The sequence below is a fragment of the Indicator indicator genome, chromosome 6 (genome assembly GCF_027791375.1).
Source record: "Indicator indicator isolate 239-I01 chromosome 6, UM_Iind_1.1, whole genome shotgun sequence".
Lineage (NCBI taxonomy): Eukaryota > Metazoa > Chordata > Aves > Piciformes > Indicatoridae > Indicator > Indicator indicator.
In genome coordinates, this window is record NC_072015.1 from 35614813 (window position 1) to 35634092 (window position 19280).

Here is a 19280-nt window from a genome sequence, read left to right on the forward strand (position 1 = left end):
CATTCAGGATGAGCCCTTGGATTTATTGTGGCTGGTTCTTTGAAAACATCAGTATTGTGCTCACTGAGCCAAAGAAAAAATAAATATGGTAGAGCAGAATATTGGGAAAGTGGTTAAAATAACATGGAAAGGTCATTCAGCAGTGTGAAGTATGGAGGTGGATATTTCAATGCTATGTGTGGCTATCACAAAAAAGGAATATGAGTATCAGGAGAGGTAGGGGATTTCCAGAATTTTAGAGCAGCTTTTACATGACAAAAATGCTGAGTAGATGACAAAGACTCAGAGTCATTGACAAGAGATGTGTAAAACAGGAATGAGACGAAGAAAGTGAGTAAGGCACAACTATTCATTGCTTCTCAAATTACAAGAAGCAGAGTATACCCAATGAAATTGTGATATGGCTGGTTTAAAACAAAAAAGCAAACAGATGGAAGGGCTTTCATTATTGCACACAATTATTTTGTGAAACTCGTTACCGTTGAATGTGTCGAAGGCCAAAAGTATAAATGGATCCATGAAAAATATGACAAGTTGATAGAGGAAAAATTCACATGCAACTGTTAATCCTCATGGTCCAAAGACACTCTAGCAGAATGAAAGAACTTGTTTGGGCTCTCAGAATGTAAACCAAAGAAAACCCAATTTGGTATGCCCCTGTTTTGATGTGATACTCGTAATGGGCATACGGCATATGCTTCCCTCAGTATCCACTAAAAAGCAGATATCAAACTGGACAGAATTTGTTAAGTGATCTAATACTGATTTTTTTTTTTTCATGCACTAGACATAAAAATAATTATGTTCAGTTTCAAACAGGTTATCAGGTCTTACTTACATCACTAGGCACTGAAATCTCTGGGCTCCAGATCCCACCACGTGGTATACAGACAAGGGATTCACATGTGTGGCGTGCTCAAAAATTGATACAAACCACCACGGGTACTGTTTACCACACTTAATTTCATGGGATGAATTGATCACAAAGCTAAAAAACAGTGGCACTAAGATATGAACAGCTACAATCCAACTACACTACTCATAGACAAAGTGGTACACCTAGAAGTCTATCCTACACACTTTTTTTGTGACTACAATCTTGCAATATCCAGCCATTCAAAGGTACCTCTTACTCTCTGAAAAGGATTACTATTTATAAGAAGATTTTATTCTCACTTTGTATATATGATGAAGCAGAGAGTTCTGAATCCACTGATGCTGGATATATGCAATGAAATATTTCAAATTTGAATTTTCAGAGTTTTCACTACTTATTTTCTGTTTATTGGATTTTATTGCTTCGATACTATCACAGAATGAAAATCCTCAGACTGGTTCTGTGATGCATATACTGAGCAAACATTCAATACATTAAAAAAAATTCAAAGGCTTATTATTTAGATGAACCATTATGAAAGTGAGAACCAAAAAGCAGGTAAGACTCTGCTGGATTGTGTTTAGAATAATAGAAGAAAGCTTTTCCAGTGTTGGATTGATGACCCTGGAGACAAGCTGTTCTATTTGTAGGTGATTCTGGAGAATTGCTAATGTCTCCTTCACCTAAGAAGCTGTGGACAGCAAACAACTTGGAGAACTAAGTAGGTGAACCTGAGGCTCCAAGAAACAATCCTCAACTCTCACATACCTTGCTACTGATTGTAGAATAGACATAATTTGTTTATTTCTGTGGATTAAACTCAGAGAATAATATTTGGGGCTTTTAAGGTAGAAATTGAGTAAGGCCTTTTCTGAGACCAACAGTATTACACTTGACATTCTCACTCTTGTTTGATACCCAGATAAGCCTTAAACACTACCAAATGCAATATCATAGTACCTGGCTAAATAAACTAAAACTCTTAAATTCTTCCCAGGAAGACAGAGCAGATGACCACCCACTTTCTTCAAGCTTTCTCAAGATATAGTACAACAGACTGCTGTTCCAAGAAGCATGATTTATGTAAATTTCAATGGTATTTATTTACAATTCAGCTTTATTTTCCTTTTTTAAATTTATTCCAGCACAGAAGTCTCTTAGGTTTTCTGTCATGCGTGACAGGAATAGGAATATGACTGAAAGCAAGGTGCCTTTTAGGCTCCAGTCAGATTAATCAGACAAGATCTGCCAAAATGAAGCACTCTGGAGGACAGGTATGTATCTGTTCCTGCAGCCTCCTGTATCACAGCAATCTACAGTCTCAGTTTTGTTGCTGCCCTCCCTGCTCCTCAGTATGTACACAAGACTTGCCAGGACCCTTTTTCAACTCCCTCTAGCCAAAAGATTTTGGCCACCTACGTCAAGTACATCTTCCTCAATGACAACAGCCATTCAATTGCACTCGTGGAAAAAACTGCCCTTCCTTTGGAAGGATGCCAGCTTCAAACATCACTTGGGTATTTGAGCTAGACCGACAGACTGCTCTTTATTTGCCAGTAAGGTAACGGAAGAAAATGCTATTACATGTCCTTTGTATCCTCTGCTGCATACTAAATCACTCCTGGGTGGTATTTATGATCTATAAAGCAGTAAGTAGTTCAGTCACAGCTATCTCTGGCACCATCTGTTTGACCACTTGCAAAACTAACAGGCTGTAGAGAAGCTTAAAAAAGAGACATGACTAGCATGAGTTTGAGAAAAAATATATCTAGATTCAAAATTACACCAGCTATTCAAAATTTCGTCACTGTTTGTCAGGCGTACTGCAGCAGCCCTCTGATCCCTCACAGGCTGCTTTCCCTTTGCCTCTGGCAGACATGACCGTCTGCTTTTTCCACAGCCAAAATATTTGCAGATAGTCTCATTAACACAAAAGTTTCCAGCAAAGGAGAGAAAATGAAGCTCTTGAGTCTACCCAGCTGATTTTCTACCCTGGCAAATGAGGAACAGCAGTGGTATTCAAGGAATCCTCCTACTGATACATGATTACCTCTTCACCTGTTTCATTTTTTTCTGCATTGAATTCTTTGTGTATTGCCATTCAAATTGCTAACAAAACTATAAACCACCGTAGATGAAGAAATTATTTTGGAGCTATAGAACACTAAAACTTATGCTTCACAATTATTTGGTTTGAATAATTAGCTAATAAAACATTTAATATAGGCTATAGTCATAATTACAGTTGATTTCATACAAGCACTTAGAAGGCATCTTTGATGTGGTCTTATTTTCCTAGAAATCATCACGATTTGCATTATATTAAAAAATAATAATAAAAAAAGCAAAGTTTAATGAAGAAGTTGTAGCTGTCTCAAGCTTGGTAGCACCCAGAAGCTGTAACTACAATGGAAAAGCCCATTTATCATGTTAAGTACTGGAGTTAATTAACTTCTTTCCATTATTGGGAACTTTCCCAATAGTCCAAGGTTTATTAAACGTTAATGTGAATGGTTCAGAAAGCTTCCTAACTAATGAAGAAATATTTTGAACAAATGAATAATTTCTCCAATTATACCACCAGTATTGACTATAAAAAGCTTTCTATAAAAAAACAATACCAGAGAAAGAGGCAAAAACCTGTTAATAGAATTAGCAATTAAAAAAAAAAAAAAGATTACTTTCACCTATGTTGTTATACTATCCCTTATTTCAGTTTCTCATAAATTTTTGTATGTTTCTTTCATTTCCAAAATTAATAAGAACTACACAAGATATGAGCCCAAGCTTCAGATATGTTGATCAGCCATTGCTTGCCTGAGAGAGAACCCAGTCCATCTCTGGCATTTGTCCATAGGATGCCTAGGTTATTTTTTCCCAGTAGATCAACTGGAGACCTTTGGTTCAAGATCAAAATCACAAATATCTGCCTGAACTAGTTTTGAAATAGTAACTTTGAAATTGCAAGGAATTATAAGCGGAGTGGCTGCCTCCTCTGTTCTTACTGACCAGACTGTACTTCAACCCATGGTAAAACCATTGGTGTTAAATATCATGTGATATGAAACTGAAAACATCATGAAGAAACTGAATTTGAATGGCTGGAAATTAAAATCTGTTTAAGGTCAGCTATCCTGGACTTCTATTGTTCCTTCTGATTAGTTCAGAAGATACATGTTGCAACTTCCCATGATCCTCAACCACAGCCTTAAGGTGCAGAGGGAAAGTGCCAAATTTCTTCCTTGCTCAAATGGTCTATGGCTGCCTTAGGCATAATGCATAAGGGTTCTTGCAGACTTCTGAAGAATAAACACCTCTTATAAAATCTCCTTACAACATTTCCTCATGATTCTTTCATGTGGCTGTAAACACTGCTTTTATGAAAACACGGCAGGGTGGGGGCAGCAGGAGGAAGCAGAGGAAGTAATCAATATTTATCATTAGTGTTAAGCAATACTTCTAAATTATGTTATTGCAAGATGATGTCTGCAAAGTTTTAGTGGGCAGAAATGCTTCAGGGAACATGAGTTAATAGCATCAGTTATAGCTGTAAAGGCAAGAGCAATCCCAAAGATTGCTTCAGTAAATTAGAATGAGTAAGAGATTCCCTCAAGTGCATTGCTGTTCATTAATAATAATGCCCATACAGCAGATGATTTCTGTTTAAAGCATGAGCCTTTGTAACTTGGTCAGCACAATTATGCCTAAAGTGATCTCCTGAAGCCAAAAGGGGTGCAAGCATCTTTCCCATGCATTGTTTGAAAGGGATTTGCCAGCTCTCACTACTACTCTCATGAGACCACGCCAATGCAATCACCTCAAGTTTTATCTCAACCTTAGCGTAGGAACCAAAACATGAATTGCATTCTATCAACTGCAGAAACAAATATAGCAAGCCTTTTATGAATCACCATTACTGCAGAAAACTCTCCCAAGCAAGCATCTCATCCACAGCTGCAAATGACCCTTGGCAAATCCCCATAGCTGCATTTGTGGTCTCTGCTTCTGACACAATTCCCTGCAGGAGCAGCTCAGGATGAGAGGATGCAGCAGGCTTGGCAAGTTGCATTGTGCAGTGTATTGCCTCAAAGCTATGGGATCAGCAGCTTGTGTCCTCAGCGTGCTGAGGGACTGACTCCTGAAGCAACTTTTAGCAAGCAGTTCCAGAATGTCAAAAGTGAGCCTTCAAAGAGCACAAACACTAACTTGAAAAGCTTAAGAGCAAAAATCCTCTGTAAATTCCTCTTCAGATTTGGTTTTCAGAAACAACTGTATTAAGAAGTGCATGCTTCGCTGACCAGTAGATTTTGTTCATCTGCTGTTGGCTCTTATATATTAGTAGCTTATAAAAGTATGTGGATTTTCTTCTAGACAAATTCTGGGGAATATCTGGAATACCTCAGAGCACTCTGGGTTCAAAACCACAATATTTTAAATGGCCAACAAATCTTTCTAGGTACCTTGCTGCATCTTCCAAGCAATTAATTTTCAAAGTAACTGTATGCATTCAAAACACCCCAAAACAAATGCAACTGACACCCAACTTTGAAACTGCTTATCTAATTATAATTGAAAAGAAATTGTTTCCAACCTACCTTGGAATTGCGTGAATTTGATGGTTCCCATCCTCTCTCCATTTCTGAAAACAACTTGACCCTAAATAAAACAAATAAACACCTTAAAACTTTTCTGTAAATCTCTCATGATACAATTTCATTAGCAATGCAATTATTTTCTATTAGTTGTTAACATTCCCCAAGCAAGGTTTCAACTTTGAAGACAGCAGATTCAACAAGGTTAAGAATCCTCAGTAACACGTCCAGAAAGATTTCTTCCGCAGCTTTCAAATGGACTTAGAAAGTTGACCAGTGGTGTTATCCACTTTATATGGATGGAAACAAAGGTACAATAAAGACAGCAATTTACTGAGTCTCAGATGATAAAAGATATACAAACAGCTGATGTTCACTATGTCACTGTTTTTTTCAAGGACATGTAAGAGCTATCAAAGTTCATACAAGAAAATCATTCTCCATTTCATTCATCATACAGGTCTCCAAATGTCTCTATAACCTACTTTTATCTTATATACTTATCCTGCTTGATTGGATACCAGTAGCTCTTGTGGCTTGGTTTTGCAATGCACCAACACACATCCTAGTGCTTTTTTTTAAGATAGTGTTTTTAAATCAGTACTACTCTTTGTTGTGCTACGTAATGCTGAAACCTCCTCACACATCCCTAGCAAATTGCTCCCATCTTTCATCCCATCTTTCTGACTTAAATTAAGAAAAGATCTTGTAAAATTTCTTCCTTACTTCAGCTATTTCATAAGTATGAAAGAAGAGATTTTCATTCATTTATGCTAATTTTTGTCAATATTTAAAACTTGCAAGTGGAGTGCTGAATGCTGTCAATATAGATTGCTATTCTACTACATCCCCAGTTTGGTTTATTAGGATCATCTCTATTAAATAATCTTTGTTTTAGCAGACAGGGTAAGAGAAACAAAATAATAAGCATGTAGGGCTAGAACACATTTCTCTGTGTAAGCCAGCCTCTTTTTAGATGACCCTTTCTGGTCACTAAGGCGATGCACAGCAGATAACCATCTGAATTACTGAAATCAGCTCCTTGCAGGAGCTGTACACCAGATGCAGCCCAGCACATTTACCCCACATTTCATGCAAGCCACAGGACATCATTCCCTTTTGATAAATTGAAGATGACACCCTTCAACAAGTGTAAGCTACATCGTGCTAAACCTTAAAAACCAAAATCCTCAATCTGTGACAAAAAAAAAAAAAAAAAAGAAAAGGAGCAAGAGGAATGAATGCTAGTAATGGGAGAGATGAGATTCAGGTGACAGCTGTAGAATGGCATAGGAGCTGCTACTACTGAGCACCTGTTGAGATAAGTCTCATCCAGCGGCTGCTAACACCGCTCCAGGAGAGAACATAAAAGATTAGCAGGCATATTTATGTGTGCACCTTAGCAGCCTTCATCCAGATCTCCTTTAGCTTGGAGTAGTTTTTAACATCTGTTAATTTGTTAGAACATAATCATAATGCACACAGGCTGGGGGATGATAAAATCGAGAGCAGCCCAGCAGAAAATGACATGGGGGTACCGGTGACCAAAAAGGTGGACATGAGCCAACAGGGCGCACCTACAGCCCAGAAGGCCAAATGCATCCTGGATTGCATCAAAAGAAGCACGACCAGCAGGTTGAGAGGAGTGATTCTGCCACTCAACACTACTCTGGTGAGACATCACCTGAAGTACTGTGTTCAGCCCTGGGGCTCCCAACACAAGAGAGACATGGATCTGCTGGAGTGGGTCCAGAGGAGGGCCACAAAAACAATTAGAGGAATGAAGCACCTCTTCTATGAAGACAGGCTGAAAGAATTGGGGCTGTTCAGCCTGCAGAAGAGGAAGTTCTGGTGAGACCTTAGAGCTACATTTCAATAACTAGGGGACCTACAGGAAAGCTGAGAAAGGACTGTTTAGAAGGACTTGTAGCGATAGGATGAAGGGCAATGGCTTTAAACCGGAGCAGGGCAGATTTAGGTCGGACATAAGGAGGAAGTTCTTTACAACGAGAGTGGTAAAATACTGGATTTCCCCAGGCTGCTCAGGGATGTGGTTGAGGTCCTGGACACATTCAGGATCAGACTTGATGTGTCCCTGCTCACTGCTGTGGGATTGGTCAAGATGACCTTTGAGGGTCCCTTCCAATCCAGTGCGATCCCTGAATCTATAAATGCCAAATGCTATTTGGTTTAAGTAAATAATAGCAGAAAATACTAATGGAAACACTTGTAAAGATGCTGTTCAAGTGTCACATATTGCAGACATACATCAACGGACAATCCAGACTTAACCTTGTTAAATTTTTGGCTCTGTAACATGCATCAGAGAATTCTGTAATTAAATTTTGACTGTGGAAAAATTGCTTTTCCATTTGATTTATAAATTTACTGCCTTTAACTCTGTCTCCTCTTATTCATTTTATTACAAGTTAATAGGTCTGTAAGTTCTAGTCTACTAAGATGCTATTTATAGATAAATATACAGGAAGCATCATTGCTGTCATCTATAATGACAGTCATTATGATTGTCATCTACTATTGACAGTATAATACCACAAAATTTTCTAAATTCCAAGTGCTTTGCAGTATTAGAATTGCTTCTTGCAAAATCTCCCACATTTTCATCATTCAGCAGGACAGACATATACCATATGCATGTAATGACTAGAGATAAATACATACATCCTCACTGACATCTCCTGTAACTACAAACAAAACATGAATCATGTCCAAATGTTCTGAATACATGTAAAACGTAAAAAAGAAAAAGGCAAACCAATCAACCAACCAACATACCACAAACCAAACAAAACACCCAAACCACCACCAGAAAAACAAAACCAAACAAAAAAAACAAAACAAACAAATGGAAAAAAAAAAAAACCACAAAAACCAAACCCAGAATTATAGATTTTGAAGTCCACAGGATCACAGGATGTTAGGGGTTGGAAGGGACCTCCAGAAATCATTGAGTCTAACCCCCTGCCACAGCAGGGCACAGGTCACACAGGAATGCATCCAGATGGCTCTTGAAAGTCTCCAGAGAAGGAGACTCTACAACCTCTCTGGTGAGCCTGTTCCAGTGCTCTGACCTTCACAGTAAAGAAGTTCCTCATCATGTTGAGGTGGAACTTCCTGTGCTGTAGTTTATATCCATTACCCCTTGTCCTATCACAGGACACAAGTGAGATAGGATGGGTATTTTTATCAACTCCCTTTGCTGGAGATTTTAGCTCTGCCAGTTCAACTTGGCTTTTGAAACAAAAAGGAAAACTTCCATCTGAGGGCAGCTTGTACACAAAGCTTCTGGTTTCAAATTCATTACATCACTCACTCAGTTGGAGACAAATCGCTAAGGCCAGGAGATGCAACAGAGGATACAAGGGAGACAGCAATAAAAGTGTCAGCCTCTGTAGGATATAGAGGTAATTGTCACCTTTGGAACAGTGAGGAGAGCAGAAGGCATGGGATCATGAAAATTAAAATGTTCCATAAAATCGAGAATGCTCTTGAACCCATAATTTTATATCCTTAGATTGCTGTGGATGATTCTAGAACATCTGATCAAAGCAGAGCCAGTGAGTGCTCCTTTTCAAGCTTTGAGATTATTTCCAGAAAAGGTGTTTCTGTCAGAAGATTGAAGATTTAAATTTGAAATATTTTCTGACCCAGAGGGATTTCTTTTCCTTGCATGTTTTCTCTCATGGCATTTTCTAAAAGGTTTGGGTAACTGAACACTGGTGTCTGGAGAGCAGCAGCAGAGCTCAAAGAGCTGGTGTGAAACAGCTTAAAACCTGTTCTTGTCTAACGTTTTCTAAATGAAACAATATCACAATTCTCTTCTAAACAGTTCTAGTGTTCTAGTTGTGAGAGAGAAGGCACAAAACAGCAGGAAAAAAAAATAACATGCTTACTCCTAAGCATTAAAGATATGCCTGCACCACAGGGATGATGCTTGAAAAATAGTTTCCTACGCACAAAAACATGGGGTTTGGAGAAAGAGAGTGGGGAATAAGGAAAAAAAAATATGTAGCTTATGTGCACGGATTTTTTTTTTTTTTTTAAATTCTTGTCGATAGAAAAGAAGAAAGAAGAACCAGCATTCATCAAATCCCATAATACTAGAAGTAGAAGGAACTCAGCAAAACAATTAGAACATTGCTCTGAAGTAGGAAAACCAGTGATGTTCACCTTGTTCCTTTGCACAGCAGGTAGCAAACTTCTGAAATTTGCATTGAGTGGGGATTGCTTATTTATTTGTTTCATTTAGAAAAAGAGGACTAGGAGGTGAATCAGTCTACTAACCTCATGGGATACTTCATACATTTTTGTGTTGCTTCTGTGAACTCTTGGTAGACAGAAAGGTAAATGGAAAATCAGCTTTATCTCAGAGTTCAGGAAACATTCAAGATTTTTTAAATAGGTTACAGAAACTGCTTCAACACGACTGAAGCACAGGTTAAGCAGATGTACAAGTTCATACCAGAGGCCATCTGGAAATAAAGGGCAAACATTGTTCCAGGCAAAATTATCCAGCAAAAAGAATGAGAGACTTGTATTCCAGAGTCGAGCTGGAAAAAACGGCCAATGAAGACCACTACCTTAAGTCTTCCCTCCATCTCAGCAGCATCCTGTCATCAATTGTTTTTGCTTAAAAGTGTGCTGTTACTAGCACAAGGGCATAAATCCAGACTAAGCTGTTCCATTAGATTAGCATTTAGTTGCATACACAATTTTACACACCTCTGCTGAAACAGAGCAGCACGATAATAGCATTTTCTTTAAGCACAGCAAGCAAAAGTATGATTTGTGAACGTCTAAGCACTCTGTTTTACACACAGAAGCAAGTCTAAAAGAACAATGATCCTGACAACATACCAACAACACGTAAGAAGGTGAAAGTGGGGGAAAATGGATACTAGCCAGGAAATCAGGCACCAAACAGTATTACAGCACTAGGCTTATGGTTAGCACAAGGCAAAACAGTTAGATGCTCTTGGCTTTGCCGTTCTTTCCTGCCATCTCATTTCTATGCAGTGATCGAGCTTCTGCTATGTGAACTACATCTTCCAGTGCTCGCATAAGCTCTTGTCCAGGCTCGAGACAGCCTGCTCTCACAATCAAGCTCCCCCCAAGGAATTCGGAGGGAAAGTAACACAAAAAAGTCCAGGGTTGAGATAAGGAGGGTTTGATGAGACAATACAAACTGTAGCCTATTTTGCAGAAAAGCAAATGCAGAAGCAGCAGCAGAAGCCAGATATAAAATGACTCCTGCACTCCCCAAACCCACAGCCAGCTCAGCAGAAAAGACCAACACCCCAAAACCAGAATTACCAACTGGAAAAAGGAAACCTCCGGTGTTACAATCCGAACTACAAGCCCACAAGATACTTCCCTTCAGCCAGCAGTTTTGTTTTAAAGCTGGCATGACATCAGTGTTGTATTGAATACTCAGCAGCAGGTTCAGTTGGTTAAACCCATGACAGCTCTGCACCAGCTGCTGGAAATACAGTCATCATTAGTACTCTTAGATTTAAAAGAATGACAGGAAAGACATGGAAATGAAACATATATACTTGACAAACTGTTTTGAAAGTTTTTCTGAATCCTTTGAAAACAAAATGACAGGCACAGGAACTGTCCACAACAAATGCTGTTGACATATGTAACCAAGTGCTGACTACCAACATTGAGGAGTTTACTGATCCAGGGTTGGCCTCTGAAGCACAAAGAGAATAACTCTTGACTCAATCTCTTTCAGATGTGTGTAAGTGTGGACTGACATCAGCTCACACTTACACACTGACATAAACAACCTGCCCTTTCAGAGAAAGGAAATAGTCTGAAGCACTGGGACTAGGAACTCAAATACTTTTCAGTCTGTATTAAAAAGTAAATATCAACCAGTGAGATGGTGTTCAGAATTGTTCTTTTGAGGTTGAGTCCTTGGTGATTTATGTTTCTAGCTCTGTGTATCTGTAGAAACAGTCCAATAGCACATTGTATTTCACTGCCACAGCTTTTTTCCTTTGCTTTGGTAAGAATGAATCTGAAGAGATGGCATAAAGCCTTTTAAGGACACTGCATTAAACAGCAGTGCTATCTCTTCAACAGTGCAATTTCAGATGATGCTCTGAAGTAATTTATTCCATTTTCTTTAAACTACATTAATCCCATCAGAAAGCACAATTTTGCAGGCTATATTTCATTTGTTCTGGTGATGACTCAAAAGACTACAGTAGCCACTACCTCCTTTCCATGCACATCTTCCAGTCTAGGCTCTGACACATTGGCTGGACACAAAGGATTACTTTATTTACCAGGTTCTTTCTAATGAGCAGTCAGCCTATGTAGTTAGCAAGTTTTTTGCATCCAAAGTACAGCACATTGGCTTTAACCACGTGCAAGTGCTGACCATAGTATCTTCAGACTGTTACCTTTCTAAGTGAGCAACTTAAAATTGCCTTAATGAGAAAGGAAAATTAAAAAAAAAAAAGGCTCAAAGACCAGACAGCATTGCAAATCCCTTTTTAAGTATGAATACCTGTCAATCTTGGATGATAATTGCTACTGGCTAGAGAAAAGGCTATGATAAGACACTCATTCCAAGTACTACATGGCAACTCTGCACCTGAAAATTCCCCTGCAGGCAGAAGTCTGAGCTGATGTGAGTCAGGAAAGAACAACTGGAATCAGCTCAAAGGCTGACTTTTTAGTGAACAGCCATCCATACCTAGAACACAAACACTGATTTTCCCTCCTTATTCAGTACAAATTTTTACACAGGAACTCAAACCCTTTTATTCTGTGTTCATGAAACGTTTCTAGTTACTAAAGGATTTGAAACCTTTCTTAGGCGAATCAATTAAGGCATCTCAAGGCACAAAGGAACTGTCCAGGACTCTGACTTTCTAATGCAACAGTGACTGAGACGGGCCAGTTTTCCATTTCACAACAGAGCAACAATAATCTTTGTTCATCCAAATTTACAGCAAGCTTTCAACAGCCTTTTCTTTTAGCCCAGTTGTAGTTTTGGCTCTACTTGGCAACTATCCGACTTGCTATGATATTTAAGAAATCCATCTTAAATGTCAAAGTAATTCTGACACTTGTCAAACAAAGCTGAAACAACTGTTAGCTTAGACTAAATTATTTCTAATCCTAGGACTCATAGAATTACTTTTCTTTAAAATTTCATATTTTGTCTATATTGCTTTCCATATCAGAAAGCATTCTTGAAGACAGTTGTGTTTGATGATAACAAAATACATGTTTCATGTATTGAAAGAGTAATTGGACAGTGGAATGGTCTGCCCAGGGAGGTGGTGGAGGCACCACTCCTCGAGGTGTTCAAAAAAAGATTGCATGCGGCACTTGGAGCCATGGTTTGGTTATTATGAGGTCTTAGGTATTAGGTAATAGGTTGGACTTGATGATCTCTGAGGTCTTTTCCAACCTGGTTGATTCTGTAATTCTGTGATTCATCTTCCACTTCTTTAGTGCTACATCCCTACAGGTGATATTTTCATCATCATCATATTCTGACCAAAAGCTGCAGAGAAGAGCATTAGCGTTGCCAGGCACAGTGATTTGAACGAGCTTGGCAGTGGCAGGAAGAAGATCTAACCAAAATATTCCTCATAAAATCAAATTCAGCCCTTTTGATTGTCCATTTTAATCCTTCAGACACTTCTAACCTGTGCCAACAGCCTGCAGAGAATCAGTGAGATATAACAGGCACAGGTTTGAAACTTTCGAGCTTCTCTATTTATATCCTTGTAGCAGATTTTACTGAGGAAAGGCAGCAGTCTCCATTTTCTCCTGAAAACAGTTACAGCCTACCGCGATGTGGAGACACATCCAAAATCATGGGATGAGGCTCACTTCAGTTTCTGAGTTGTGAATGATCAGCGTCATGTACCTTTAGATCCTACACAGTGTAACAGCTTTCCAGCTGGCCTGTATGAGAGCTCTCAAAGGCTTAGCTCTCTTCAGGCACCATAAAGCAATGCTTAGAGTAATGGTGTCACACTCTGGGTTCACTTCTCCTACCTTTTCAGAACGCTGATGTAAAGGGATACCGATATTCAAACATCTTCCAACGGCGATGGATACTTTTAAATAATTTGTGAAATACTTTGCTGTTTCAAATACATTCTCTGCCTAAAATTAATTTAGAATCAATGTAATACTAAAAATTTGAGACATATCTGGAACATGCACTCACTTAACAAAGAAACAGTGGATTTGTAGAAGAAAGATATTATTTGTAAAGTTGCTGAGATTCCCTATGGACACAATGATGGAGATGAAAAAAAAGGCAACAGAAAATATTTCATTGCAATATTTCATTGCAACTCCTTAAGTCATACTAGCTAAAAGAAAAGAAGCACAAGTTATTAGTAAAATGAGCCCTCTTTTTGCTTTTCTTTTAACTCAAGGCAGTGTGCAAATTTCAATTAATGACATGAAGTAGCTAAGGGCAATACAGCTCTCTTCCCCTCAAGATTCTCATCTCCAACACAGCATCTACAACCACATCATTCAGACTAATTCAGATGCACCCAGGCAATTGAACTGGTAAACCTACACAGGAAAACATAGACAGCTTGAGTCTGGAAGTACAATCAGATTCACAGGCTACCAAGCTTTGTGTAGGGAATCCCCTTGTTCAGCTCAGACATAATGAAACCACTTCTGGAGAGAAATAAATAAATATTTTTTTTTTTTTAAGGTAGTGCTCCCAGTCCTAGCTTCAAGAGGACCAGAATCAAAGTCAGAAAATTTGGAACTGAAAAGGAATTACTACCCACCAATGCATTTGCAAAGGGCTGTTTTCATATTTAAGAACTTGGAGTTATAAACTCCACACATGGAATTTTTCACTTCCATCACTCCCATCAGAAGACTGCTTCTCAACTTGAATCTTTCAGTCATTTAACACGTTTGTCTAGCTTTCATGTGCCTCTTAGTTCTGGCCATATATTTACTTTCAGGCTCATAGTATGGTATGGACTAAACAGCTTTCCCCTCTATGTTTTTTGACAAGAGAATAAGTAGTTCTCCTCTCAGCATACTAGGCATTCTCTGAGCCACTGCAAGGAGAAAAAAAACCCAAACTAGCTGAGTTATTTTCCTTCCACAAAACCTGGTATTATATAGGAGGTAGGCTTTTACCTGCCCAGTCTACACTGCTTCTCTTGTGCATAAAGGGAACAACATGTTCAAGAATGGAACCTGGAACTGAACTTCAGTGTCTTGAAAGTGAAACTGGGGAGGAACCACTCTGGGCTGCTGGTATCTAAACCCTGGACACTTACAATCTCTGTCAATGTCTGTGGTATGTCTAAAGCAGACAGTTGCCTCAGTGCATTCCCTTGAATTTTTTACTTTATTTTCTCCAGTGTGTCTTACTGAAATCCTCAAGATCCTTTAGCTCTTCCTACATGCTACTTCACCTGTCCTCTATCTTAAGACTGCCTTTCAAACTCATATTATCAACGGGTTGTATCTATAACACTCCATGTTTTAGGGTAAGGCATAAAATAAACATATTCAATAAGTTCAAGAGCTGATACTGGTGTCTTGAAAAAACTCTATTAAGAAGAGTCTCCTCTCCTAGCCCTTTCACTCCAGCCTGGGGTCACTCATACTACAGCTATATTCTACCTGCCTTTTAAACTCATGTTCCTTGTGACCCTGTTTCAAATGACTACATGAAATCCAGTCATATATACTCTGCCACATTTTCCACGCACTCAAACAGGCTTCCTACAAGGTAGAGGTAACAGTGTACTGGGAATAGTTGAAGGAACAGCTAGATTTGGGTTTGATTTAATATGTTTTACTAACCTGTAGTTTAAATGATGTCTGCATGTGGGCATTAAGAATTAAATTGTGCAGCAAAAATTTGTATCTTATTACTCGCTCATCAAATGATTAAGGCTGTCCTCTGATAATCTGGTAGAATAACACAATTCAGCTGTTTAATGCTTAAGAGACTTTGAAATTGATATAGCCCTTACTTATGCCTAGTTGTTGTCACATGGAAAGACAACTTAAGTACTTTTCATTATTTTAAAAGCCTTTTATTTCAAAGGAAAATGTTAAATGTTTTCTTTTGAAAATGTAAAACCTGTTTTCTGAAGTATTGAAAATATTCACATATTTAAATTTTGGAAAAAATATTTGTATGTGTATCAGAAGGCTGATGATGGTGCAATATCACTGAAAAAAACAGACAAATTTTGACTGACTTATAACTGCACTCTTTATAGAATAATATATGCTAACATACACTAATTTCCCTAACTTGCATTCAGAAAGACTTTCTTTCCCCTAAAGGAATGTCTCAACAGCAGTACCCTGGCCCCATACCCCTGAATCCTGCTATGCTGGGCTGAAGAGCTGTTAGAGCCCCAGCAGCATGCTCTAGCAACTGACCCAGCCAATTCCAGTGCAGATCCACAGGAACCACTGCTGGCAGCACTGCAGCCCATGCTGAAGGAAGTCATCAAACTGTTCTGCAAAGGATGCTGACCTGATTTTAAGATAGGATCTTTGAAGCCAAGTCCAGCAGCCCAGTCCATGCTTTGTCTTTTTTTTCTGTTCTCAAGGAAAGAGAAGGTTGCCTTGCACTCCAAAGCCTCTGTGGTTGTTGGCTGTATAGAAATGGTTATCTTATCAGTTTGGCTTTTCAGCCTTGTTTTAGAGATTAGCCCTTCAAGTTCTAGGAAGAGACCTCACTGGAAAACAAATGAACCATTGTTCAGAGATGCAATATTCTTCATTTTCCTACAGAAGATGCAACACTACAAGTTCTAAATAAGCACAATGAGTTGAATCTCATGCTGACACCTCCATAATTAAAGCATTCCGGCATCAGGCGCTTGCCCTCTTGGAAAGGAGTACATGAAAAAAGACAGCAGTATTAGCTAAACAGCCTGAGGGAAGACAAATGACAAATTCCATTATTTTCTCTGGCTATCTCCAGTATCATAACCTTTTCCTTATCTCGGTCAACACGCTCACACTGAATTGAATGGGACTAAATTTCTTTTTAATACTTTGACAAACTGCACTGTGCTGCACAATAGCAGCAAACCTTCTATTCACAGCTGCCCTTAAAAATCAGTTACTTCTGTTTTTTTAATCCTTGTCATCAGTCATCTATGCTAATTGGCCAAGTACATGGCATTTGCATAGTGTACTAAATGCCTCCGAAATAACCAATGAGAGGCCTTTTATTTCATCTGTCTCGAATGAAAGTGGTATTAGAATAAGAAAGTATTTCCTTCTCTGCCACTGGCATTCAATAAATATTTATGATGTTTTTCAGTATATTGCAGTGGTATGACAGTGTTGAATTCTAGCTAGAATGAGGATGCAGCACTTAAGAGGAGATGCTACTTTCTTTCTATCACTCATAAAAGGAATTAATAATTGCAAAACAACTAACAAACAGCTGCCTCCCAAATTAGATCATATTTTATCTTTATATGCTAAATTGGAAAAATAATCTCTTAATTTGTAGGAATGACTATCTTTAAAAACACTAATAACCTGAACTCATTTATTAAATATTTGTAAAGCTGTTTTGTGCACAGTGTTAATGCTGACTGATCAAACTGAACATAATTAATGCACAAGAAAGCAATTGCTGCAATAATGGAAATCTTATTAGCATATAAATTGTTTTGTTTTCAACAGCTTAGAATACTCATATAAGGAAAATACCACTCATATCAGATTGTTTTTCTGAAGACATCAAACCGAGTTAACTTCCTGGAAGGGCCATATTGTTGTGTCTCACTGTAAAAGAAAAAAATCTTTATCCTCTGGACAAGAATTCATAGGAAATGATGAGGAAGTTTCAGTGCAGATCTGGGTAAGAGGTGGTACTGCTGGGCTATGTTACTGTCGAAGTTAGATAAAGGAATTTATGCAGCACTGCTTTCCAACCATTTCTCTCTCTTCTATAATGCACACTGGCAACCCCTAAAGACAGAGGAAGCTTTATCTATCAGGCTTTTCCTTTTCTGCCATCAGAAATCTTCATTTGGCAAGGTGGTAGGGGGCCTATATGAGAATAGAAGAGGTGAGACATTTGCTGATATGGATGTGACTTTTTTTGACTCAAGGTATTCAGGACAAGGAATTTTACTTACTAAACCCTGACAATAATTTCTATGGCTTGAAGCCAGGAACAATTTCCAATGCTGTCTGATTTATTTCCCAGGGTGGACACAGTCTGTCCTGCAGATGAAGACACAATGTTCATACTCTGACATTTTAAAGACTCAACTTTATTTTGCTCCTTATATAGTGGTATGCACATAGGGACCCAGTTATTAAGTTGCTCCTAGTTGAAAACCTTTTTATATCTTACCCTTACAAGAGATTATCAATATCCTATTTAAAGGCCATGTCTGGGGAGAAAATTAATGTCTCCAAACATTCTAATCCTTATTTGATCAACAACATCATAGAAAATATCTGAAGTCTTCTACTGACACCAGTGAAGTCTAATTAACACAAATTTCTGTCTCAGGGCAGCATTCATCTTTTCTTTTTATGTCAAAATGTGTCCAAATGATTACTACTTTTACCTGGAACATGCACTACTTTATTAATAAAGACCATAACTTGGACTTAGTCCTAGAAGTCAAGGCACTAATCATTTCACTGAGATTTTATTCATGGACTAAATATTCTAGATCACATCCAAGGAAGAGAAACTGTCTTACTAATAGCTTTCAGCAGGAAAAAGACTTTTGTGTCTGTGCATGGACTACTATAGGCCATTGTAAGGTTTTTGATGAAACAAAACACATCTTGTGTGGGGTCACATATTCCCACTGAAGTTAAGGATGAAGCCAGCTGCTGTCTTTACTCCACAGTGCCTAATTTATATGATTTACACATGCAGTAGAGCACTATGATAGTTCCTCTTGAGTGAAAATGATGGTCAGGTGGATATAAAATATTCCAACTTTTAAAACATGTAAGATCACAGAGCCACAGAAAGATAGTGGCTGGAAGAGACCTCTGGAAATCATCTAGTCCAACTCCACTATTAAAGAAGGTTCATCTAGATCAGATTGCACAGGTGGGTTTTGGCTATCTCCAGAGGAGACTCCAGGATACAAACACAACTGAAGTGTATACAAAAGTCAGTATGACACACATTACACGTCCTGAATATTACTTACAGATAAGGAAAAGGGAAGCAACAAAGTAATCTCCATCTTTGTTTGTTTGTAATTAATGAAATAACTGTAAATCCTATCTTGTGCTAGTCTAGTAGCCCAGCATATATAAAAAAAATCTAGAATCTTTTGTGCCATTTTAGTATTGCAGAGTCATCATTCTTTTTATTTTTTAAATCAGAAACAGTTTTCTAAAAGAATTCCTATAGTGAAAACTCAAAATGAACTATCTTTAGCTCCAAATTTATCTAAGGAAACTATGCTAGGAAAAGCAACTATGCTTCAAGTTTTAGAAAACTTGGTTTATTTTATTTTAATTTTTTCTGTTTGTCAGGTGCTAGGCATTGCTTGCTCTTGATTCTCTTCTTCCCAACAGATATTAGTTATAACAAAATTGCACTTTTTTGTTTCTATGTGGATTAAGTCAAATCAAGATTGAATGATTATTGTATCCGGTCAATCAAATTTGGTGTATCTCACAATCACAGAATTAACCAAGTTGGAAAAGACCTTCGAGATCATCAAGTCCAGCCTATCACCAAACACCACCTAATTAACTAAACCATGGCACTAAGTCCCTCATCCAGTCTTATTTTAAACACT

At 38.2% G+C, this 19280-nt stretch overlaps 1 protein-coding gene across 1 annotated transcript in view; it reads right to left on the reverse strand.

Annotated features, from left to right (window-relative positions):
- Positions 1–19280, reverse strand: part of GABBR2 (gamma-aminobutyric acid type B receptor subunit 2) — a 498889-nt gene that overhangs the window by 207767 nt on the left and 271842 nt on the right. Inside the window, exon 8 of the mRNA XM_054381694.1 lies at positions 5473–5533. Coding sequence (XP_054237669.1) covers positions 5473–5533 — 61 coding nt within the window. The remainder of the gene's footprint in view (positions 1–5472; positions 5534–19280) is intronic.